General features: G+C 39.2%; 3 protein-coding genes and 1 long non-coding RNA gene across 13 annotated transcripts in view; 2 read left to right on the plus strand and 2 right to left on the minus strand.

Annotated features, from left to right (window-relative positions):
• Nucleotides 1–11,152, minus strand: part of Nim1k (NIM1 serine/threonine protein kinase) — a 57,309-nt gene extending 46,157 nt beyond the window's left edge. For both annotated transcript variants that reach the window (XM_015497345.2, XM_048800075.1), the window contains exon 1: nucleotides 10,943–11,152. The gene's annotated coding sequence lies outside the window, so the exon portion shown is untranslated. The remainder of the gene's footprint in view (nucleotides 1–10,942) is intronic.
• A 75-nt stretch (nucleotides 11,153–11,227) lies between these two features.
• LOC125615765 lies at nucleotides 11,228–13,348 on the plus strand. The gene is made up of 3 exons (XR_007346360.1): nucleotides 11,228–11,559; nucleotides 12,364–12,477; nucleotides 13,100–13,348. It is a non-coding gene; the product is annotated as an uncharacterized LOC125615765 (long non-coding RNA).
• A 1,533-nt stretch (nucleotides 13,349–14,881) lies between these two features.
• LOC107151966 (28S ribosomal protein S21, mitochondrial) lies at nucleotides 14,882–15,428 on the plus strand. Its single transcript, XM_015497387.2, has one exon. The coding sequence runs from the start codon at nucleotides 14,936–14,938 to the stop codon at nucleotides 15,197–15,199; it is 264 nt and encodes an 87-aa protein (XP_015352873.1). The 5' UTR covers nucleotides 14,882–14,935; the 3' UTR covers nucleotides 15,200–15,428.
• A 4,984-nt stretch (nucleotides 15,429–20,412) lies between these two features.
• Znf131 (zinc finger protein 131) overlaps nucleotides 20,413–26,286 on the minus strand; it is a 30,211-nt gene continuing 24,337 nt past the window's right edge. For all 9 annotated transcript variants that reach the window (XM_015497349.2, XM_048800078.1, XM_015497350.2 and 6 more), the window contains 2 exons: nucleotides 23,268–23,398; nucleotides 20,413–22,294 (listed from right to left, as the gene is read on the minus strand). In XM_015497349.2, coding sequence (XP_015352835.1) covers nucleotides 21,608–22,294; nucleotides 23,268–23,398 — 818 coding nt within the window. In that variant the 3' untranslated portion in view covers nucleotides 20,413–21,607. The remainder of the gene's footprint in view (nucleotides 22,295–23,267; nucleotides 23,399–26,286) is intronic.

Consider the following 26,286-nt stretch of genomic DNA (forward strand, 5'->3'; position numbering starts at 1 on the left):
CTTCATTTTGTGCCACAAGTACTCAGAATGCTCTTAGGCCAAATCATATCTTAGCACTGTACCTCATACCACACAGTGTTCATCACTCACACAAGGGCACCATTAAAAATGTTTGTTGTTAATCTTTTCAAAGAACAGATCATGTACTTCTCCATTTTCAAACCCAGTTATTTCTCACACCTGGGCATTACACATTCCCATATACTTCCTCTCCATCCAGACCAGTTTACCCCAGGTGATTTGTCTACCCACACTCATTTTCCTACCCTGAAAACTCAGCACACATACCACCAGCACACAGGCATTCACCACAGATGAGCTTGGCTTGCTTACTTATGGTTGTAGTCCGTCTTAATGAGAGTGTGTAATAATTACCTACAATAAATACTCAATAAGGAGGGTGAACATAGAATTCACCATCCAAAACACACACTTTTGAGAGGAGGATGGGGTGCTATTAACAATCACACTGGGACCCTTGGTATAAACCAGGGCTGTCCTGACAACCCGGGACATGAGTGTGCCCTCACAATAAGTGAGGCAGCGGTACTGTAGGCTGCTCACCATCTTTACTAAACTCTCTTCCCCTTTCCCTGTTGCTTTCTGCAACAGAGATCAAGAAAGAGCAGTTTCCCCTTCTCTGTCACAGATAGGAATGGCTCTAAGGCATGGTTTTGGCCAATTAGACCTTAGTGAAGAGTTTCTGAAAAGTGTGCATTCCTGTGAAAGGGGGATGTTTGTGGCTAGCATAGCTCCTTTCCAGTTCTTCCAGTGTGGAATTGGTCTGAAGGTGCATTAGCCACCTAAATATCACTAAGTGATTCATATGAGGGCAAAAGTCAGGATAGCAAACTAGGAAGAGGGGAAGAAACTAGGTCTTTGTTGGCAGCTAAAACAAATCTTTCATTTGCCTATCCTGACATCTTTTTCTGCCACAAAAACAAACTTTTACTAAGTAGGAAGATTATTTTGTTACTTGCAGCCAAAAGCATTTTTAACTTAGAATAATTATTACTATTTTATTCCAGTTTGTTTATACATATTTTCTTTATTCCTTACAACAGCCATAAAAAGTGCTTGCTATTTTTTCAGATGAAGAAACTAAACTCCAGAAGGACTTGTTAACTTTTCCAGAGTTGCACAGACAATGAATGTCTGAGTTTGATTTCAAGCTTAGGCCTGGCCTGACTGTTCTCAGAGTAGATGCCTCAAACCCAGCAGGTGCTGCTTCACACAGTCTCCCAAGCCAGAGCCATGTGAGTCATGGGGAATTCCTGTTGCACACAGGTTGCTAGAAAGCAAGAGGATGAAAAAATAGATCATTTTTTCTACTACTTCCTTGCCCTCACATCCATCCTAAGCAATGTGAGGTTGCTACTCATTTATTACACTATAGAATTCTCCTCCAATACAAGATAGATGGTCACTGCAGAAAACATTATTTTTAAGCACCTGCCTACGTTTATGCTTAATGAACCACTCTTCAGGTACAATTTAGATATGACTCAATCTACGGTTAGTGAGGCAAGATAGATACATCAAGAGATAATTTAAATGTAATAAAAACACAAAATAATAAGGTACAAAGCACTAGAGGTAGGCTTAGAAAGTGTGGATGTCCAAAAGAGGACTCCTGGAAGGAGATGAGTCCTGAGTAGTTGGTAGATTGTGATGGAGCTCACACTGAAAGACTAGGAGATGCAAGTCAGGAAGTAGACAGTAAATTTTTTAAATGTAGCCCTGAATTTGAGACAATAAAAAGTGGGGAAAAATCTGTGCCTGTGTGTTCTCCAGGAGTTCAAGGGTTGGTGCTATCAATGGGCTGGGGTTGTGGCTCAGTGGTAGAGTGCTTGCCTAGCATGTGTGAAGAACTGGGTTTGATCCTCAGCACCACATTAAAAAAAAAAAAAAAAAGGAATGTGTCCATCTACAGCTAAAAATATTTTTAAAAAAAGAGTTAGTGCTATCGATAATGTCTGAGGGGTATTTTGGGTAAACTAGAAGTTTAGAAAAGTTTAAAAGCCTTTTTGAAAACCTTCATAATAATAATTATTATTAGCCAAGAATGGAACCAATATTTTATTTCTAAATCTTAATATCTGTTCTGTAGGCAACTTTCACCCCCAAATCCAGCATTAAACAAACAAACAAAAAAATTACCAATTTGCAACTCTCACTAAGTATCCTAGCAGTGAGACAAAGAGTCACCTAGCTGAGCACTGCTATATTGCAACATTTAATGCTTTTGCATCCTGTTTCCTATAGATGTTAGCTAATTCAGTTGTTTCAGAGCTTTGAAAGTCTTTGCCCTTCTTTACAGAGTCATCACCAAAACTCACAGGGTAGTTTTCACATGGCTTTGATGTACTATACAGAAAGGACTCTTGAGGAAATAGGAATTCAGACCAGAAAGAAGTACTTTTATTCACTTCCAGAATCCCTCAATCCAAACCCAGTCACCTAGCCCATACTCTTCCCAAGAGCTCCTCTGGTTCCTGGGGAAATGGTTCATTCTGTAACATGAGCAATATGACAGAACACAAACCCACGAACACGAATCTATCTCCACGTTTCTCACGGTGTTAAGCGGCATGCATCTTCACTGGGGAGGCTCAAGGCTTGATTTTAAAACACTGGACACCTTGCTAATGGCTGCTTCTGGCCACACAGAAGTGTGAGTGTGTGAGTGAAGCACAGTGATGACTTTCATGGATCGCGGAGGAGTCAAATCAGATCAGATCTCCAAGGAAGAACCTGGGAAGACGAAAGCAGCCCATGCTCCCAAGAGGTGTTCATACAGATAAGGCTTCTCTCTTGACTTCCCAACCTCACCTATGCCGCCCTGAGGTCCCAAGGAAACCCCAAAGTATTAGATCCACATTCCATTGGTCTCTTGTCTCTCTGGTCCCACCAAGTCACACCTGGGTCTCCCATTCTAATTCTTGCCCTTGCCTCCCCCACACTCCTCCACCACCGTTCACACTGGTATTGCTTCTCTCTGTCCTAGTTCACACTTTTCATGTGCCTTCTTCAGAATGCTTTGATTGTATAGAGAAAGATGAGATCCGTCTTAGCAGGGTGGCACATGCCTGTAATCCCAGCAACTTGGGAGTCTGAGAGGCAGGAGAATGGCAAGCTCAAGACCAGCCACAGCAACTTAATGAGACCCCCCCAGCAATTAGTGAGACCCTGTCTCAAAATTAAAAATTTTAAAAAGGGCTAGGGATGTAGCTCAAAGACATGTCTTAGCTTTCAGGGAGCTTCTCACCTTACTCAAAACCAAAGGTCCAGAAGGAAGAGTTGACTTTACAGTTCAATCAGTATTTACTGAGAACCTAATTAATAAGATCTGTGTTAGAACTGATACAGAAAACCAGCATACCATACGGAAGAATACTAAATGTTCAGTAGTCTGAAAAGAACTCAAAATAGAAAGTTACATGGAGAAAGCAACAAATCAAACTGTATGTGCAACATCCCATTTTTTTTTTATGTACTAAGAAACAACCCTCTAAAATGTTAACTAGGGTGATCTCTCTAGCTAAAATTATCAATGAGACTAGATGTAGAATTACAGGTGATTCTTTCTTCCTTTTAAATAATACTACTAACACTATTTATTGGGTTAGAGCTTTACAAGAATTGACTTATTTCATTCTTGCAACAACCCTACAAGGTAGATCTTATAATTAAGCCCCAGAAAGGTAAAGTGTAAGGAGGTCATATAGCCTGCCCAAGTTCACTGCTACAGTTTGGATCCAGGATGCTCCCTAAAAGTGTATGTATTAAAAGCTTATTCTCCAGAGTGGTGCTATTGGAAGGTGGTTAAAATTTTTTAAATAGGTGAGACCTAAAGGGGTGCTCTGGTCATTTAGGGGTGTGGACTTGAAGGGGATATTGGAACCCCGACCCCTTTCCTCCTCTTTCTCACTTTCCAGCCATGAAGTGAGCTGTTTGACTCCACCGTGCACTGTCACCATGATAGGCTGCTTTGTCACAGATCCATAAGCAAAGGAGCCAACCAATCATTGACAGAAACCTAAAGCTGTGAGATAAAAAAAAAAAGCATTTCTTCACTATACATTAGTTATCTCAGGTATTTTGTTACAGTAATAGAAATCTAATGCAATCACATAGTAGGTAAATCATAAACAGGATCCAAACCCAGCAAGTTGGTTCCAGAATTAAAGCTTGACCACTCTTCTTGCTGCCTCTGGAATATATACTGTGTGATGATACATGTTATAATATGATTTATGATAAAATATAATGTTTATTTACAATAAAGAAAGAAGGATTTTACTTTTGCAATACTGGGGATTGAACCCATGGGCACTCTACCAATGAGCTACATCCACAGAACTTTTTATTTTGAGAGATGGTCTCACTAAGTTGCCCACACTGGTCTTAAAATTGCAATCTTCCTGCTTCAACCTCCTGAGTAGCTGAGATTACAGGCACGTGCTACTGCACCTGACCAAAAAAGAAAAAAAAAAGAATTTTAAAAGAGAAACGTAAGACAAGGTAGCCAAGGAGAGAGAGGAGACAGTGAGAAAGGGACTATTTCAAAGGGAGTCAGGAGTAGGGAGGGTGTGGCTCAATGGTAGAGGGTTTGTGTAGCATGCATGAGGCTTTGTGTTCTATCACTAGCACCCTAAAAGATGTCAGAGGAGACAAAGGAGATCACTGCATTCCTCCTGAGTAACTGTGATCCACACTTAACATCTCTGAATTTGTTTTCTGAAAAATGAAAGGGTGAGCAAATCTATGTTCTAGAGAAATATTTACTTAACAAGAGACCAAGAGCTGGCATAAAAATTCATGTCATATGCATCATCATTTCAGGGTTGACCATTACGTTAATAATCAATCTACAGCAAATTTGCTGCCTTTGTGCCTTGATATATGTATAATCAACATGTTCCATAAAAAATGCTCTACTAGTAAGGCTAAGGGTATGATTCCTGTATGAATGAGAATAAAGATAATTTCCTTTAGTGACCAAAAACAAACAAACAACCAAAAATGGTGAAAAAGCAGAATCAGAATGCAAAATGGTCTGGCAGCCTGCCTGATTCCAAAGGGCAGCAAACAAAAGTCATTCAAACTTCAAAGTCCTCAGTTGATGCAGTCAACAATAATCAACATGTGAAATGGACATGTAACCAACAATTGGAACAGCTTGCCAAAAGTGCCTATCTGTAATTCCCCAGAAGTGAAGGACATGAATTTTTAGATTGAAAGGGTCCACCAGGTAAATTAAAACAATCTACATGTCTGTGAAATTTCATAAAACGATAAGAGAAGTTTCCAGAGGGAAAAAATAGATTGCATGCAAAGTGTTAAAAATTAGAATGACATTGAACTTTTCAGCAACAGTGGAAGCCAGAAATTGATGATGAATCAATGCCATCAGAAATTTGTAGGAATTAACTTCTAATTAGAGTCTTTGGTAAAGCATCAAGGAAGTGTGAGTGTAAAAACATTTCAAACATGTGCAGTCTCAAAAATTTACTTCTCATGATCCTTTCTTTTTTTCTTTTCTTTTCTTTTTTTTTTTTTTGGATACCAGGGATTGAACCCAGGGGCACTTAACCAGTGAGCCACATCCCCAGCTGCCCACCCCCGTTTGTGTGTGTGTGTGTGTGTGTGTGTGGTGCTGGGGATTGAACCCAGGGCTTTGTGCATGCCAGGCAAGCACTCTACCAACTGAGCTATATCCCCAGCCCCTCCCCCACTTTAAAAAATATATATATTTTATTTATATAGACAAGAGTTTGGTGAATTGCTTAAGGCCTCCCTAAGTTGCTCAGTCAGACTTTAAATTCTTGATCGTCCTGCCTCAGCCTCCTGAGCCACTAGGATTATCGTAATTCTTTCTTAAGGAGCTACCAGAGTAGGTGCTCTATCAAATAGGGAATAAAACAAGAAAATGAAAAATAAGAGAATAGGAAATCCACACAGAAGGGAAGAGGAGAGAAATCCCAGAATACCAATGTTCATCAAGGCTGGAAGAGAAATGGTTCAGCTTACAGGACTGAGGGCTCCTTTTAGGAGGGCTGGGGTAGGGCTGGGAAGGAACTAATGGTTATCTGATTCATTTGATTGTAAGGAAAAGATGAAGGAGAGGTGTTTTATAAAGGCTTTCGAATATTTGGGAATAAAGTTTCTAAAAATTAAGCAAATGAAAAAATATTTTTTCCAAAGAGTTGTACAAAATGAGAAATATGATCTTAGTTTACAACTTTGATCTGAAGTAGACAATATTTATGGTCATAACAATGTAAGTTGAATATAGATTTAATTTGATTTGTGATATATTTATGAGATGCTGAAGGACTGAGAATTTTTCTGTGGTCTGTGTAAGTACTTGTTCCTGCAGCTATTTTTCCTCACCATTCCACTATGTGACTTTAGCCCCTAATTTTTCCTCCCATCCCTCTGTATAAAATCCAAATTACTCAAACAATGGCTTGTAACCTGCAAGAATAGATTACAAGAATAATTCTAAGAGCAATCTTGAACTACTTGTATCTGAAACCAATTGAACTTAGTTGAACTTTGGCTGCTCTTGGTAAAGTCCTATGAAGCTTTTAGTCCTCTTCCTCCAAGATAGATGTTCTGAGTTTTCTCTTTATTTTATTTATTTACATGCAGTGCTGAGAATCAAACCCACTGCCTCAAACATGCCAGGCAAGAATACTACCCCAGCCCCAGCCCCACATCCATCATATTTAAATAAAGAGCTTTGAGTTCTTCTTTTCCTATTTGTATCCCTTTAATGTCCATCTAATCGCTCTGGCTAGAGTTTCAAGGACTATGTTGAATAGGAGTGGTAAGAGAGGGCATCCCTGTCTTGTTCCAATTCTTAAAGGGAATGCCTCCAATTTTTCTCTATTTAGAATAATGTTGGCCTTGGGCTTAGCACAGATAGCTTTTACAATGTTGAGGTATATTCCTACTATCTCAAGTTTTTCTAGTGTTCCGAACATGAAAGGGTGTTGTATTTTACCAAATGCTTTTTTCTGTATCTATTGAGATGATCATATGATTTTTATCTTTAAGTCTATTGATGTGATGAATTATGTTTATTGATTTCCGTATGTTGAACCAACCTTGCATCCCTGGGATGAATCCCACTTGATCATGGTGCACTATTTTTTAATATGTTTTTGTATGCAATTTGCCAAAATTTCATTGAGAGTTTTTGCATCTGTGTTCATCAAGGATATTGGTCTAAAGTTTTCTTTCTTTGATGTGTCTTTGTCTGGCTTAGGTATCAAGGTGACAACTAGCCTCACAGAATGAGTTTAGAAGGATTCCCTCCTTTTCTATTTCATGGAATAATGGAGGCATATAGGTATTAATTCTTCTTTGTAGGTCTTGTAGAACTTGGATGAAAATACGTCTGGTACTGGGCTTTTCTTGGTTGGTAGGCTTTTGATGGCATCTTCTACTTCATTTCTCAAAGTAGATCTGTATAAATATTGTGTATGTCTTCCTGATTCAGTTTGGGCAGCTCATATTTCTCTAGAAATTTGTTGGTGTCTTTGATATTTTCTATTTTATTGGAGTATAAATTTTCAAAATAGCTTCTAATTATATTCTGTATTTCCATTGTATCTGTCATGATATTTCCTTTTTCATCACGAATTTTAGTAATTTGAGTTTTCTCTCCCCTTCTTTTCATTAGGGTGGCTAAGGACTTATCAATTTTATTTATTTTTTCAAAGAATCAGCTTTTTGTTTTGTCAGTTTTTTCAATTGTTTCTTTTGTTTCGATTTCACTGATTTCAGCCCTGATTTTAATTATTTCCTTTCTTCTACTACTTTTGGTGGCGAGGATGTGGAGAAAAAGTACACTCATACACTGCTGGTGGCACTGCAAATTAATGCAACCATTATGGAAAGCAGCATGGAGATTCCTTAGAAAACTTGGAATGGAACCACCATTTGACCCAGCTATCCCACTCCTGGGTCTATACCCAAAGGAGCATACTATAGTGATGCAGCTACTTCAATGTTCACAGCAGCTCAATTCACAATAGCTAAACTGTGGAACCAACCTGTTGATGCCCTTCAACAGATGAATGGATAAAGAAACTGCGGTTCATATACACAATGAAATATTACTCCGCATTAAAAGAGAATAAAATTATGGCATTTGCAGGTAAATGGATGGAGTTGGAGTATATCATGGTAAGCGAAATAAGCCAGTCACAAAAAACCAAAGGCTGACTGTTCTCTCTGATAAGTGAATGCTGACCCATAAGAGGAGGGTCAGGGGGAGAATGGAGAAACTTTGATTGGGTAAAGGGGAAGGAATGAAGGGGGTAGAAAAGATGGTGGAATGAGATGGACAACATTACCCTAGGTACATGTATAACTGCACATGTGGTGCAATGATACATTGTGTACAGAGAAATGAAAAGTTGTGCTCCATTTGAGTACAATGAATCAAAATGCATTCTTCTATCATGTATAACTAAAGAGAACAAATAAGAAATAGAAAATAAAAAATAAAGAAATAAAGAGCTTTGCAAATGGGGATCTGGTTGATTTTCTTCCATAAATTATACTGCAAAAAATGGAGTAAGGGAGTTACATCATCATCTATGATAAGTCAGTAGATTTTATCTAACTAATTTATAGGAACTCAGCTCAGAAATTGGGTGAATGCAAAGAACTGTGGTTCTTTAAAGACACCAATATTTGCTGATGCAAGTGTTTGAAATGGTACCACTGCTTGTCCTTAATTAAGTCTTCCTAACTAAAAACCTAAGGTTAAACAAGACATAAAGTAGGCTGGGATTGTAGCTCAGTGGAAGGGCTCTTGCCTAGCCTGTGTGAGGCACTGGGTTCCTTTCTCAGCACCACATATAAATAAACAAAATGAAGTCCATCGACAGCTAAAAAATGATAAAAAAATAAGACATAAAGTGCTCTATGGCCTATCCATAGTTTTTACTGGGTAATTTAGATTTCATACAAACCATCCTTTATTTTAAGAGTAGTTTGTTTATTAGGAAAAAAAAAAAAAAAAAAAGCACATACCTCAATAACCCATGAGATTTAGGAACTTATNAAAAAGCACATACCTCAAACCAAATCTCCAAGCCATATTTTTTCCTAACACAGAAGGAGGCCTCTCTGGAGGTTTTTCCAGACTTACCACTTAACAGTGGTGCAGCCAAAAATAAACCCATGTGGACTTTCCTAAGCAAATTCAACAGCACACCAACTACTACTTCATGGAGAGCTGCCTTGCTTTTTCCCAAATAGCCTCTCAGAGGACCCCCACCCACATTCCATCTCCTAATTAGAAAGCTAATTAGGATTCCAAATTTAAATGCTAAATGGAGAGGGCGATCTGGTAGCAGGCCAGGATTCCCTGAACATCAAACGCTCTCCTCTGTCCTGTTAGTGTGGGAAGAGAGCTGGGGCCACAGGGACATTTGGGCCATTTGACTTGCTGGAGGGCAGTGTTTACTCTCATTTGTCTGAGACAGAAGATGTGTTGAACAAACTGTAAACTCTGAAAAAACAAAAAACAAAAAAAAATTAAAAACCACAAAAAACATGCCTTGGCATTTAGGTACTTTAAGGAAAAGAAAGAAGTATCTTTTTATAAACCCAATTATTATCATGGTGACATAAGGGGCTGTAAGGAGTTCCCCTCAAGAATGGTTCCTAGTTTCAGCCAGGCAGCTTCTCAATAGTGTGGGGCGACTTCTTCAGTTACCATGACAACCAAAATTAGAAGGGCTTTTGCAACACTAACAGAAACCATCTTTTGAAGCGCTTCTGTGAATCACATTGAATGTTGATGATGCAAGCTTGTGCGATACATATTTTTCAAATATTTTTTAAAACCCTATTACCATAAACAAATACTCGCTTTAGAGTCCCATTTGAAATCTTGGAACAAAAAATTTCGGCTGGTTTTGTTTGTTTCTCTTTTGGATTCCCGTGGCCTGGAGTGCAAACGCGATTTGTTTAATATCCAAACTTGTTTGCATTACACGGGTGAGAGCTTAGAATATGATTCATTCGCTCTTATTTTGAAACGGGGTGAGGAATGGGGTGGGGGAGGGTGGGTCTAACATAGAGCCCTCTTGTCCATTAAACTCTGGGAGGACGCAAACGCGGAGACCGAGAAAGGGGGAGAGTGGGGCTTGGATGGGAATGGGGATGAGGGAAGAAAAGAGGGGCAGAGAGGAAGAGGAAAGGAGCAAAGGGAAAAAAAGTACAGATGGCTGAATCTTGGTTGCGCTAAAAGCATCATTAGCGATTGCCTTGACCTCTCCATCTGCCCAGATCGCATACGGAAGCTCATCAGAAATCGGCTTTTTAAAAACCCCATTGGGATTCTTTCTTGGTGGCATCGCAGTCCTCGATGTCCTACAATTCCTGGAGGGCTATTCGGGAAGATAGTAGAGGCTCCTCCTAACTTTGCTCGGTCTTCCAGAAGAAGCACCTTTCTCTAGGGAGAGTCGTGATGCCGGGTGTGGCGAGAGCGATGTCCACCTCTAGCCTGGCTTGCGCCCGTGGGGAGGTCACACAGGTCCCCAGACCTGTTACAAACTAACGGATTTGCGGGTGCACATGGTCAGCTGTGCCAGCACCGCACAGACACTGGTACTCAGACGCGCATACAGACAGGGGAGCCTTATAGGACTGGGGCACAGACGCGCGAGCACGCCCTCTCCTCTTGCGCGCTGATCCATCCGAGGGAGGAGGAATGAGGACGCCCCAAGGAGCGCCCAACCTTCTCCTGACCCTACTTGACTGCCACACTAGTTCCCAACGTGTGTCTCTCTTTCTCTTAGAGGTCTCGGGGAGGAGAGGCGTCCCCTGTGCAGCCAGCCAGGTCTGCAGCCGGGCAGAGGACAGGCAGGCACGGGTAGGGGGGCTGGCGAAGAGCCCGCCGCCCCTCGCTTACCTCAGTCTGGAGGCCGGCTACCTGGCTTTGCTGCGCGGTGCCGGGCTAGGAGCGCGAGGTGGCCGGTGCTGGGGCAGGGACGGGTGCGCAGGGGTGTCCCAGCGCGCGGGCGTCGCGGTCGCGCGCGAGGCTCCGCGAGCTGTCAGGGGCGGCCAACTTGACACACTCAGCCCAGCAAACCGCGCCTATTGGCCCCAGCTGGGCCGCGGGGACTGAAGCCCCCTCAGCGTTTCCCGAAGGACCAATCCCGAGCTAGGGGCCGGCCCAGGGACGGGTAAAGGAGGGCCGGCGGGGCGCCGGGACGCGGGCCTGGACCTGGCAGGCCGGTTTCTATGGCAGCCAGGAGGGAGGGGCGGGAAAGAGGAGGGCGTGCGGCGCAGGGACACCCATTGCAGACGCTCCGGGAGGGGATTCGGGCCTGCTGCAGAGAGGATTCCGCCTAGAGAGTGAATGGGAAGCGGCGACATAGCAGCCAGAGGGTTGACAAAGGTCGTATCAATTTAACGTGAGCGGAGCCGCTCTAGAGCGAGGCTTTTGGTGTCTTTGGAAGACCGCAACACAGTAATCCTCCCAACCGATCGGGAGTTTCTGGCAAAGTATTGTGACAGCTTCTACGGGTGAGTCTGGCAAGGTTTAGTCTCTGCAGAAATACTAATGCCACCCCTCTGCCTGGCTTCCTGGCATACATGGGGCCTGGGCCTCGTGGTGCCACTTTGGAGTCTCCCTAAAACCTTGCCTACTCCCAGCTGTGATCCTCTAATATTAGGTGCCAAATATTATTTTTCCAGTTTACAAACAAGGAAACAAGTCGCTGCACTGAATGTAGAACTGGGAATTCAATTCACAGAATGCTAAGCGTAGAAGGTATTTATTGACGTGTAAACAGTCAAATAACTGTTAATAACTCTATTAAACAGTGGAGGAGCTGAGTTCAAAGAGGTCAGTTGATTTAGCAAGAGTCACACAGCTAGTTAGGGCAGAGCCAGGAGTAGACACCCTAAGTTATAGCTCTGTGAGCAATCTTTCCACCTCCTCATGCTACCTATCCTGTATTCATCATTTTCAGGGCAATATGTACAAGAGCAAAAATGAGGAGGAGAAAAATAACCTGGCCAAAATTCTTTTATGGTAGAAATTAAGGGATATACAAAGATGATGATGACGATGGCGGCTACTTGTTAGGCACTGTTTTACAAAAATCAGTTCATTAGGTACTCACAATATCTTTGATTTAGGTTCTGTTATTACCATCCCTGTTTTGATAGATGAGGAAACTGAGGCCTAAAGAGGTCATATGACTTGCTCAAGGTCACACAGCTGTAGAATGCTGGTGCAAGGACAGAAACCCAGGTCATCTGACTCTAGAGATGGTCCTCATCCTTGCTACACATCTCTGCTATCTCTCTGTGTGATGATTACAGGGGTCAGGAACAGGCAGGGCAAGGAATAAAACCTTGGACAGCTCCATGCACTGGCCATTGGCAGGAAGAACTTTAAACAATTGCTTCCTTGGTTTATGACAATAATTATGTAGGGTAAGTATTCTCTATGAGAAATATTTGTTTTTAAGGAAAAGACAAGAGTTATTTTTAAAAGAATAATCTTTAAAATAGTACATGCCCATTTTCTTTATAAAGGCAATAAAATACAATGCAAAATATTGCATTTTTAAAAAGACATGGAATACCCCTTGAATCCTACAACATGACAATACACAGGATAAAATTCTATAGGGAAATTGCCTAGAAACCAAGAACCTCAAAAAATCCCAATTTGATGTCGTCTCTGTGCACTGGCTTTCACATAATGCCCACAAAAAACAAGGAAAAGTTAAAACTGCATTAGAAATCATGTCTCCTGAAGTCAATTTGCCAGACCTGGTTTCAGGATCCTGCCCCTGCACTTTTACCTTTTCTGCTACATTCTAGGTAATGACTTCAGATCTATTTTCTGTTTCACTAATTCTCCCCAAAGCTGTTTAACCTCTATGTTACCTTTATAAACCTTGAGAATGCAACTATAACTAACAAACCCAGAGGTGGAAGTATGAATGGGCCAATTTCAGCATTTTCACAGGTTGGGATAATTGATAGTTTAAAATGGAATCGCTTATTTACAACTAGTGTTTACTAAAATTCTTTTTCCTTAACTTTACAGGAACCTTTTAGGAACTAATATTTCCTGTGATGAAGAAACATTTATCTGAAGTTTATTCTGCTTTCTTTCTTCTTTCTGTTAAATTCTAGCAAAATTAAACAGAAAGAATTAAAACTAGCATGGTAGTCCTGTTTGTAAAATCAGTCTTTCTCTCTCTCTCTGGTGTGTGTGTGTGTGTGTGTGTGTGTGTGTGTGTGTAGATAGATATCTGGAATGACATCCATCTAATGTTAATAATAGTTATTTCTGATTAATGGATTTTGTGTGCTTTTTTAAACTTACTTATTCTAAACTAAGTAATTCTTTTACTTTAGAAGGTCTAATTTAACAACAACAAAAGGAAAATGAAAAAAAGTTTGCAAAATTTAGTGACTTGAGTGAGGGGCCACTACCTCTCCCTCTGCCACTCAGCTTAAATTCTATTGATATTCTGAGTATTTTTGTTTGTTTTTTGTTTTTGTGGTACTGGAGTGTGAATCCAGGGATGCTCTATTTCTGAGCTACATCAGTCCCCAGTCCTTTTAATTTTTTTGTTTTGAGACAAGGTCTCACTAAATTGCAGAGTCTGGCCTTGAACTTGTGATCCTCCTGCCTCAGCCTCTGAGTCCCTGTGATTACAATTGTGCACCACCATGCCCAGCTCTCCAAACTTTTCTTGAATGTGAAGTCACGTATAGCAATGACTGTGAAAGTTTCTTATGAATGGAGTTTGGTTATTATTTTCAACTGGACAATGAAGAACAGCTGAAGCCTCTAGGTCCATTGATACTTAACAAAGTTACCTATTTTTTTTAATCAAATTACTTTCATTTGAAAAAAGCACTATTTCACTTAGACTAAGGTTCTAAACCTGTATTACTTTCTGTATTATTTCCTAGTAGTATCTGAAGTCATATGTGACTTAGATAACTATTGTTTCATATAACACGATTATTCTTCTAATACAGCTGATCTACCAGGCCTCTAAACCAGAGTGAGTAATCAACTGTTTTCCTAAGTGAACTCAATTCATACCTGCCTCTTGGAAAGTATTGGTTAACATTTTGTGTCTAAAGTATACTTGAGTTACCCAGATGAAGCAAAAGTATACCTGGTTAATTATTCTGATTTTGGGGGTTCTTTGTGTTTTATTGTTCTCTAGCATTTCATCTTTGTGGCATTTTCATTTCAAACATAAAAACATTTAGCTACTGAGAATAAGTAGAATGTTCTTGTTTTATACTAAAAAACCTAAAACTCCGAGGCTGGGGTTGTGGCTTAGTGGTAGAGTACTCACCTATCACATGGGAGGCACTGGGTTTGATCCTCAGCACCATATAAAAACAAAGAAACAAACAAATAAATAAAGGTATTGTGTTCATTTACAACTAAAAAAATTACCAAAAAAAAAAAAAAACAAAAAACAAAAAAAAAACAACAACCTAAAACTTGTCTCAGTCCAGCCATCACAGAGGCTAACTTGAACAATAGGTAACAAAGAAAATGTTTCTATAACAACATCTGGCTGATTTATGAAAAGAAGAGGCCCTCAGAAAGGTCCATTCCAGGGCTGGGAATGTAGGCCAGTTGGTAGAATGCTTGCCTAGTGTGTACAAAGCCCTCGGGTTTATCCCCAACACCACAAAAATAAAAACGGTTCTACTGGCCAATCCATTGAACTTCCTTGAGGTGCCCTCTGTCCGTTCTCCCAAGTGTGGTCTCAGGACTAACAGCATCAGTATTACTTGGGAACTTGTAAGAAATGCATATTCCAGCCGCTTCCGGTCGCGAGTGCCGGGGTCGGGGCGCGTTCTGAGGGTGCCGGGTCCTGAAGAGTGAAGACCTAAATCCAAGGTCATGGCAAAGCACCTGAAGTTCATTGCCAGGACTGTGATGGTACACGAAGGGAACGTGGAAGGTGCATACAGAACCCTGAACAGAATCCTCAGCATGGATGGGCTCATTGAGGACATTAAACAACGAAGATACTATGAGAAACCTTGCCGCAAGCGACAGCGGGAAAGCTATGAAACCTGCAGGCGGATCTACAACGTGGAAATGGCTCGAAAGATCAACTTTTTGTTGCGAAAGAATCGGGCAGATCCATGGCAGGGCTGCTGAGACGCGGATAGAAGGCCCACATCCAGTTTGTCTCCACCTCTTTCTCTATAATAAACTCAAATCAACTATATGCAAGAAAACTTGCATGTAGAGAAGCAACCCCACTGGTTAGCAGTAGACTGTCTTTCTTATTAAGTGATAGAGAAACAGTCCAAAAGTAGTCTAGGAGTAGAATGGTGGTGGTTAAAGGATAGGGAAGGGGGCTATCAGCAATTGTTTAATGGGCATAGAGTGTCAGTTTGCAAATCTGAAAACATTCTGAAGATAGATGGTGATGATTGCAAAAAAAAAAAAGTGAATGTACTTAATGCCACTGAATTACACACTTTAATAGTTTAAAAATGGTAAAGTATTTACAATAAGTATGTTTAATTCTAGGGTATGTAAGGAAAATTTACAAACTCTGGTGGGACATATACCTACCATATTCTACCCACTTTTATGAACCCTAAAGCAAAATCTTATTGGGAATGCTTCAGTTACTTTTTACTGAGCTACTCCCCGCATCCCTGTGCAACCATTGAACAAAGAGGAGAGGAATTATTTATGTATTTGGAATAAATCTGCTTCCAAAATACCTTAACAGTAGGCTGGAGTGATGGAATCCTTGCCCAGAGCAATAAAAGACAAGTTAAAAAAAAAAGAAAGAAATGAATATTCCAGGGCCCTAACCCAGAACAACAAAATCAGCAGGTCTGAGTATGGGGTCCAGCAAGGTATTTACAAGATTCTGATAATCTGCTAAAGTTGGAGAACTGTGGAGAGACAAGAATCCGTGAGAAGGACACCAGGTTTGTTCCAAGAGGATGTGTGTGTATGTGGGGGGGGGATGCTATTGTCCTCCCAAAGAAGACCAACTTGGGAAAGTCAGATACATGAATGGGTGTTTTTAGGGAGAGAAAGGAGGTGCAGAGTGAGAGTGGGCAGGAAGGCTGAGCAGGGTCTTTATCATTATAGGGAGTGTGCTCCCCTGCCCCTTGGCCAGAACATCAAAGTCATCCTTCACCTTCTGGTGCTTGTTTCTGTAAGTCTTTAGACGAATGCATTACTTTTCTGCAAGGTAAGCATCATCTTATACATTCTCATATAATGGAAAAGTCACCAAATATTCTGGATTCTATAAATCTGAGCAAAAATTCTTTAGCAGTTAACATCTTAATCATTTAGGCACTGCTTTTGAGTTTACAATGACATGGAAAGAGAGGGGTAATAACTCTGCAAAGGACAATTCACAAAAGTGGCTCTGTTACATATATGTGTTGCCTCAGGGAAGAGAGGTATTAAAAGATGATATGCTGCATTTATCTTGCCATCTTTCCTCATCTCTTATCTCCTCCACTCCCAATCCCATCAAGGACTGGTATAGATTCCAAAAAGAAAGTAGACGTCTATCTTATGTGTTATGATTTGAATCTGAAGTTCCTCTAAAATTTGTGTATTTGACCAAGGCTTGGTTGCCAGTTTGTGGTGCTGTTGAGAGAGGGTGGGATCTTTGGGGACTGGGGCTCCACTGGAGGAAGTAGATCTGGGGGCAAGCCTCTGAAGGGTGTATTTTGTCCATTTGCTTCTCTGCCCCTTTTCCCTTCTTCTCTCCTCCCATTCCCAGCTGCTATGAAGTGAGCAGTTCTGCTCCACTACTTGCTCCCTATCATGATCTGCCTCACCAAAGGTCCAAAGTGAAAGGGTAAAGAGACCATGAACTGAAACTGAGCCAAAATAAATTCCTCCTTTAGGTTGGTTTTCTCAGGTATTTTGTCACAGCAATGAATATCTAACACCCTATGTTTTATGCAATCCAATGTCAATTTCAAAGACCTCTCTTAGAGAATTCTATTTTGTATCAGGAGCATAGTCTGTAGTGTGGGGGTGGGGCATAAGGAGTCCAGCTAACCTCAGTTCAAATACTGGTTCCACTCTTACCTACTGTTTCTCATCCCCTTCCTCAAGTTCCTTCATTTATAAAATTTGAGAAAATAACAAAGTGACCTTATGGAGTAGTTGAGATAACTAAAAGTGTACACTACATAAGTAATTCATAAACGATAGCTATAATGTTGCAATGAAATAGTCACTGACTGGGAGTTTGTGGAGGTCTCCAGGAGTGGAGGACACCTACTCGGACCCTTCATATTTTTGACCATCTCACAGAGAAGAATTTAAGGATTGACAGGTCCAAGTCGAGAAAGAGATTTATTGTAGAAAGTACATGTTCAGAATGAGAATGTGGGCAATCTCAGATCCTTGTTCACCTATTCTGGGCTTTTAACATTTATAGAGGAATAGTAGTTAGGGGACCAAAATAGAGTGAAGTCAGGACCAGGTTACATACTTTTGTGCTAATTTTCCTTGCACTTGCACATTGCTCTTGCATGTTATAATCATGCATCTCCACCCACCTGGGGTATTAAATCTCTACCTAGGGTTGTGTGTCTTGCTATTATAATGAGACTAAGGTCATTCTCAGTTACCAAAGTCTTTAATGGCACACTCTCTAAAGGAGTGGTTTGTCCAGATGCCTCATGGTTATCTTGTGGTTCTAGTACTTTCTCATCAGCTGGCAAGCCAAAGACAAGCACAAAGGGTACACTAGGTTACTTCTAAGTTGTTCTGCATTCCAATGGTGTACGGGTGTTTCTCTTGAGATTCTGTTCTCTCTGTATCTCTAAATTCCTATCTCAAAGTTGTTCTTCCCCAGGCTACATTCTGGTAGAAATATCAAGGTAGGGATTACTTTAGTTGAATATTTATGTCATATTAGGTTGTAAGAAAGACAAGGAGAAAAAGAATCAGTTTATCATGTTGTCCCACTTACTATGTCAATAAGGATTAATGGAACAGTTTATAGGACACAGAATTTCAAAATATCCTATCTAGTCTATACTTATGACATTATCTGCCTCTAGCTTTAAAGATCTTATTAATGGTAATGAAAAAGTTTTGATAAGTTTTAATTCTGCTGTTTCCCTTTGAATCCTTTATGACAAATTTAAGAGCTACAGGACAGCTCAGTGCATTACACATGAAAAAGATTTAGCCTGTCCCTCTCTGGATGTAATTAACACAATGGTTAGTGTTAATTTCAAAGCTCTATTTTCTCTAACAAAAAATTTTCAGTCACTGCTCTACCGCTGAGCCACAATCCCAACCCGTTTATGTTAATGAACTACTGGAAGGGAACCCCTAGGTAGCTTCAAGATGAGGATGGGTCAAAAGAAGAATCAATTTTGAGTGGAGGGATATAACTATCAGCTCCACTCTGATACCTCCAGAAGAGCCAAGGGGCCGGGAAGGTGCTCAGTAACCAATCACCAATGATCTAATCAGCCTAGATAATGAAAACTCACAAATTAATACATCATTGTATTGGGAAAATGGCAAACCAGGAAAGAACAGAAAAACTCTGATCTCCTGCTTTGCACCCCCACTATACTTTATGCATCTTGCCCATTTGATTGTTCCTGGATTTTTTTTTTTTAAGAAAACAGTAATTTAAGTACAGTGCTTTCCTTAGTTCTGTGAGTTGTTCTAAGGCATTATCAAACTTTGAGGGTTAGGGATTATGGGAACCCTAAATTTGTAATTGGGTGAGCATGATTGCTGGAAGTTAGTTGGCGCCATTTGTGGCTGTGCTTCAAGTGAGGACACTGGTGTGATACTGAGCATTTAACATTGGGTGTCTGCTCTCAATCTGGGTAGCCTCAGAATTGAATTGTTGGGCAACCAATTGGTGTCTGAGAATTGCTGTTCAAACCAGAGCGCAGAGATTATTGCACACTCTACTGTTCAACTACCACAGTGCAGACTTAAAACGCCAGTAGAAATGAAGTAGTAAAACATCTTAGAGGGCTGGGGTTTGTGGCTCAGTGGCAGAGCACTTGCCTCACACATGTAAGGCACTGGGTTCGATCCTCAGCACCACGTAAAAATAAACAAAATAAAGACTGAAAAAAAAAAGATCATGCTTTGCAAATTACAAAGTGCTATTCAACATAAGGTTTATAACCAGTGGTAATTTCATCTTAATTTCCCATGAAATCCACTGGCATTCTGAGCATACTGATAGCCTTATTATACCTTTTGGGAAAAGGAACATTTGCCACTCAAATCTGTCTTGAAAGCTTTACCAACTATGAAAACTCAAATGATAATTTTAACACTTTGATGTGCTTTTGCCCCTGATCTCTGCCTTACAGTCAGAAAGAGGATTATATTTAAAAATAAACCTGTTTTATACCATGGCTCAAGGACACAACATGAGTTATTTTTAGCCTTCAAAATTCACTAGATACTAGCTGGTAGACTAGTAGTTTCAGACTATCTCCTAAGGCTAAAAAAAAAAAAAAAAACACAATTCAGGAACATGGACATCAAACACAAGCCTAAAATATTCAATGTGAAAAAACTATTATTGTATTTTCTAACTTCAAAAAAGCTTAGGTAAGTGTTGCAGTTGGTACTTAACTGCCAAACACCCACTTGAAAATTGTTCATATACTTAAAATTTTTTTTTGGTACCAGGGTTTGAATCCAGAAGCCCTTAACCAGTAAGCCACATCCCTGGCCTTTTGTAATTTAAAAAAAAATATTCATTTTTAAATATCTTTATTTTTATTTGTTACTGAGGATGGAACCCAGTGCCTCATACGTGCAAGAAAAGAGCTCTACCACTGAGCCCCGGCCCCATCCCTGTATTTGTTTGAGACAGGGTCTCACTTAGTTGCTTATGTCTAAGTTGCCAAGTCTGGCTTTGAACTTCCAATCCTCCTGCCTTAGCCTCCCAAGCTGCTGGGATTATAGGTGTGTGCTACTGTGCGACTACTTTAGATCTTAAAAACACAACCTTTTTATTCCTGATACATCTAAATCTGTGACTTCTCCAACTGTATAAAGCCATTCTCTTCCACATATTTCATAAACGTGTTACTATTTAACATCAGGATTACCAAAAAGTTATTTGAATTGATCTTTAAAACCTAATAAGGCTCTACTCAAAAAATTCCACTTGCTGTTATGCTCACTATGTAAGAACTACAAAGAATACCAACTTCTGTCTTCTTTTTCTTGAGCCAACTTTTGAAGTTGGAGGTATGTGTTGAGAATTTTCTCTCTCTGTTCATGAAAAAAATCATGTTAATACAGATGCAGAAAGATGAGATGGTATCTCTGACCACATACCAACCTCCACACTGGTAATTAAAAAAAATAAGAAAGAGTCATAAACACATAATTTTCAAGTTTACTTTAAAAATGTAAATATCTCCCAATATTTAACAAACAGGTAAAGAAAATAGCATATTGGTTTATTTTATGTAGTTGTTATATTTTATTTTCTAAGTAATACTGATTAAAAATATTTACACACCTACTTTTAAGTCCACAGTTTAGCACTCTTATTTGTATGGCTTTAAAAGTTATAGCACAAGATCTTTACATTAAGGATTGGGGGAAAAGATTCCATTCAAAACAAAGCCTGATATATTATATACATGTTTTTCTCTGTACTTTATTTTAAATACATTAATTTTTAAATGATGCTCATCTTTTATTTTTCATCTTGTGGTAAAATACTAGTGCAACTTTTCATCAAAATAAAGTTTACCACAGATGTAAATGAACTCTCCCAATTGAAAATGGCCCTTCAGCTGCCATTAAATGAAATTTCTCAATCTAACTTAAATGAAAAAGAATTGGTAGTTGTCATCATAAGCAAAAATATGAAGTACTATAGCACTGTCTACATTGCTCCTTATAACACAAACTTTGAAAGAACCAGAGATGTTTTATAGAAAAGTCTAGTTGGTTTTAAAAAGGCACATGGGTGTTTTGTTGTTTTTTTAACATTCTGGAAATTTTGCCACCACCACTCTTTCTGTTGCAGAGATGGCACATGTGACTATTGGGGTAGACAAGAATGTTGTTCAAACTAAAGAAAGCCAGCCAAAATTTTAACTGCACAGTAACAACGCACTTTCTTCATGCAGCCTTGTTTCCTACATATTCAATTTTCTAACATGCATTAGAATACATAAACTTGTATTCTAATGATTTTACATTTGATTTTATAATATGGAAAAAATTTGAGGAAGGACATGACCCGGGGAAGAGAAAACGGTGATAAACTTACTACAATGAAAATAGATACTTTCGTACCCAACTATATAATAAGAATATAATCCATTTAAGTTTTCAGAAATATACTTCTCAAAGCTCCCCTTCATTTATGAGAAAGATCCTCCTCTGTGGCATTAACTGGGGTGAGGGGCATCAGTATGTTTCGATAGAAACAGTTCAGCACAACAGGAAATAGTTTTTAACTTTGGTCCACTTGTCTGTCAGTTTAAGGACAGTCACACTGCCCATAATCAGTTCAAAAACCCAACGTGTAAATTAAAAAATATATTCGTTATTTCAATCTAAAACTGGCATAGCTGTTCTGTCATCATTCTCTGCCTTTTCAACTTGGGAATCCACTGCTGGTTTGGTCTTTAAACCCTCAGCACCTCTGTGATCTTCCCTGGCAGCCTCAGCAGCATCTGCTTGGTTAGGCTCTCTCTCCTCTTGGCTCATGATTTCAGGGGTCACGTGGTCCAAGTCCGCTTCTAGAAGCTCAGTTTGTACTTCCACTGGCATCTGATTTACCCGTTCAACATGCAGCTCCTCTACGTGTACTTCAGTACCTTCTTCAGTCTGAATTCGACCCACTTCTAGATAACTGACTTGGACCTGCTCTGGAAGCTCACTCATGTGTGAATCATGCACTTGGCTGTCCTGAAGCAGATCTGGATGGACTTGTTCCACAGTCACTTGTGCTGAATCCACCTGGACCTGAAGTAATGGTAACACATGCACCTTCCCAACTTGTTCTATAATAGTCATTGATGTCACTGGTTCAGTTTGCACACGTGTTTCTACTGAAAGGACTTCTTCAGTTACTAGACGCTCTGAAATATTATGAGTATCACTGAGGTGCCTCCTTAATTCATTTCCTTGCATAAACCACAAGTCACATAAAGTACAATGGTTGGGTTTATCTCCAGTGTGTATTACCAAGTGATCTTTGAACTGGTCCCAGCTGTTAAACACACTGTTACATACCTGAAATAACCAAAAGATATGATGTTAACTGAAAGAAATATGGATTATTCTCTGTAATTTTAACATATATTGATAGTAAGTTGAATATGGTATCTGCAATAAAATCTTGTCCAAGCTATTTCATAATTACTTGGTTGACTTGGGTCTTTTAGCTGCTAACAACTTTAAATATTCTGGGAAATATTTCATATGGCCCTCATTGTTTAAGTCCCACATAAATTCTTGGAATATAAAGTAACCATATTATAATTTCTAGCATAATTTCAACACATAATCTTACTTAAAAAAAAAAAAAACCCACTATTTTATCATGGAAGATGATGCAGCAGGTATAGCTGTTTTGCCTCCCCAGTCTCTCTCCCAAATTCAGACTGACTGCTCTATGGCTAAGAATAACTTCAGTTTCACACTACCTATTGTTTAGTACGTATTTTTTTTTTTAATTGGTATCAGTGTCATCTAGGATTGAGTAGTAAAACTATTCCTCCTTATAAAATCAACAGTGATGTTCTTTACTCTCATTCCTTTCCAAACTGTCAACTCTGTACTTTTGCTTGAGATCCTCAGATGCTCCTAAACTTACGAGTTATGTCCTGAGAGATCTACTGTAAATGTTCTAAGTTGGAAATGCTTTAAGTTAAAAATGCTTTCAATATACTTAAACCTACTGACTATCACATCTAAGCAACAAAGTACACTGTAGAGTATCAGCTGTTTCATTCTTGATCACTGACTGACTGGGACCTATGGCTCTCTGTTTCTGTCTAGCACCATGAGAGAGCATCCTATTACCTATTACTAGCTCAGGAAAAGATTAAAATTCAAAGTATGACTTCCACTGACCTTTCACACTATTATAAAGTTAAAAAATCCCAAGTTGAACTGTGGTAAGTCAGGGACTACTACCACCTTTCACTATTGAAGAATGCAAATACAAATTCATTTGTTAAGGACAGAATACACCCACACATACCTGGCATTCATACAGCTTCTTCCTTCCCTTTTTTGCCCCCACTCCAGTTTGGCATGCAGTGAGATGACATTTGAGAGTACTATTTCTAGCAAATCGTTCATGACAATTTGGACACTCAAAAGGTTTTTCACCTATTATAAGAGAAAAAAATATACTGACAATAAGAAAAACAGCAAATTTTAAGAGTCTGTTTTTTGCTTTTTGGTTACTTTTAATAGTACATTCTTAAAAGGGGGAAATTCATAAATTATAATTCAGATATTTTACCACATCCAAGATTTCTCTATAAGAGAAAATATGACTTAATGATGATTAATTTAATCTGAGCTCCGATGAAGAAATCAAATTTGGATTCAAGTTTTGTACCATGTTTTTCATTTCTTGGATTATTTTCCTTAGATAAAAATCATGACCAATCTGTTATTTTAGGGAAATGCATCACTATTCTTTCCATAAGCATTTTTATACACTTACCATGTAACAGATCATGTGCTAGACAATGAAGATAGAAAGATAAATACAATGTCCTTTAAAAAAACTTCCTGTCAAAGGCCAGGGTAAGTGAAATATGTGATAATAACTGCAGAGGCACAAAAGAGGAGGGTAATTCTACCTGGAACGGAATGAAAGAAGGAATCAAGTCTGCTCTAGGGAGAGGTCAGAAGTATAAAACAGCACAGTGGATGAGGATTAAGAAGGGAGGAACTGTTTCTCACAATGGGTGGAATGCCAATCAGAAAAGAACCCAGGACTCAGGAATCCAAGTAGGATTGGAGTAGCTGTGGTAGGAAAGATTATGAATTCAGTTTTGAGGCTGTTCAGTTCAAGTTACTCAGAGCTGAGGGATGGCAGCCAGTAGATAGTTGTATAAATAATTCTGGAGCCAAATAAGAGGGTGGACTGATATGTAGATTAGTGGTTATTTTCAGTGGTAATAAATACTTCCAGTATGGATAAATTTTCTCAGAGTATGTTGTATGATAACAAAATCAAGGAAAGGACTTAGTGAAACACCAAGTTAAAAAGGCAGATAGATGAGCTAGCTAAGAAAACAGAAATATAATTGCCAAGAAGCAGAAGGAATGAAAACTAAGGGAAATTATAGAAGTCAGTGGTAAACTGGGATCAGAAGCCAGATTTGTCTGGGATGAGGAGAGTTAGAGGCATGTTTGTGAAAACAATCAGTATAAAGACTCTCTCAAGAAAGCCTAGAAGTAAAGAGGAAAGGTGGCTGGGAGAACAGATCACTATGAGGGTTCTTCAAGCCAAGAGAAACCACTGTTATTTGCTGTGAGAGAAGGAGTACTACAGTGATGATATGGAATAATCACTGAAAGAGGAAACAAACACCAAACTGTCTAACTGAAGATCTCAGACATGAATTATCTCTATCAGTACTCAGCAACCAGGGAGCAGGAGCAAATACCAAAATTCATTCCAAGACAGAAGATTCTTTTTAAGAGGAAGTGAGTTCTTCTAAGCAAGAAAATGTGGTTAGAGAGAAAAATTATGAGAAAAGTGAAGAAATTCGGAAAAAGGATAATGCTTAGAGAACAAGACTAAAATTTTGGAGGTGGAGCACCAGAAATGAGGTCCCAGATGAGACCTTCATACTTAAATAGAAGGATTCATGCAGTCAAGTAACATTATTTCCTAAAAAACATACAGCTTTTGTACGATTTCCATGATAAAAAATTAATATGAGAAAGAATACCTATTTACCCGGAATTACTGTTGATACAGAAACCCCTTTTAATTCCAAAAATGTTGGGAGATACTGCTAAAAGAAATATTAAATTTTGTGGTTTTATTATAATTTTTCATTATCAATAAAACTTACAAGTATAAACTGGTAGAACCTCTTTTAGGGGCAATTTGATAATATTTGCCAAGATTTTAAATGCACATACTCATACTCCTGGCAGTTCTCCTCTTAAAAATTAAGTTACTTGAACACACACATAAAGATAAATGTACAAGAATGCTTATTGCAACATAGTTTATAATAGCAAAGACCTAGCAAAAACCTAAGTGTTTATTAATAGGAGTAGTTAATCATGGTATAACTATATACTAAAGTATTGTGCATCTACAATTTTAAAAAATTAAGTATTCATAGATACAACGTTTCCCTCTCTCCCCCCCAAAAAACAAGATAAATGTCACTGTTATCACGGCATGCTAGCTGTTTCCCCAAAAGCAAGCATGTACGTGTACGGTTATTTGAAAATCCAAGGAATACACCTGGAAGGATAAATAAAGAAATGATAACAGTTGTTTCTTTCTTTCTTTGTAGTGGTAGGGATTGAAGCCAAAGCCTGGCACATGCCTAAGAACACTCTCCACAACCAAACTATACCACCAGCCAGTAGTTTACTTCTGAAGAGATCTACTTAAGTAAAAAAGAGACTAACTTTTCATTGTATGCCACTTGAACTGTTTCTATTTTAAAATTTACTTTAATAAGCCCAGTAAAATATAGAAATAGCAACAGATTATTTCTATTTTAGATGTGTGGGTAGCTGCAGTTTTCAAAGTGCTTTCACCATTTTCATATTTGTCACAACCCTGGAAAGTAGGCGTTAGTTTTGATCTGCTTATGTTCCCCAAAGGCTCATGTTTTGAAGGCCTGGTCCCTAATTAGTGGTGCTACTGGGAGGTTGTGGAACCTTTAGGACATAGGGCCTAGCTGAACAAAGTAGGTCACTGAAGGTGTGCTTTTGATGTACATATTTTGTCCTCCAGTCTCCTTTTCTTCTTCCCTCCTAGTCTCTCTTCTTCCAGGTTGCCATGAGGTGAGCAGTTTTGCTCCATCATGCTTCATCACAGCCCCAGAAACAAAAAAGTCACATGACCATGGACTAAAACCCCTGAAATTGTGGGCCAAAATAAATGATTCCTCCTTCAAGTTGATTTTTCTCAGGTATATATTTTGTCACAGTAATGGAAAACTGTGGGAAGGTATTGTTATCATTATTTATACTTTGAGAAATCTCAAAGTAAAGTGAACCAGTCAAGT

This window comes from Marmota marmota, unplaced genomic scaffold (genome assembly GCF_001458135.2).
Source record: "Marmota marmota marmota unplaced genomic scaffold, marMar, whole genome shotgun sequence".
Taxonomy (NCBI): domain Eukaryota; kingdom Metazoa; phylum Chordata; class Mammalia; order Rodentia; family Sciuridae; genus Marmota; species Marmota marmota.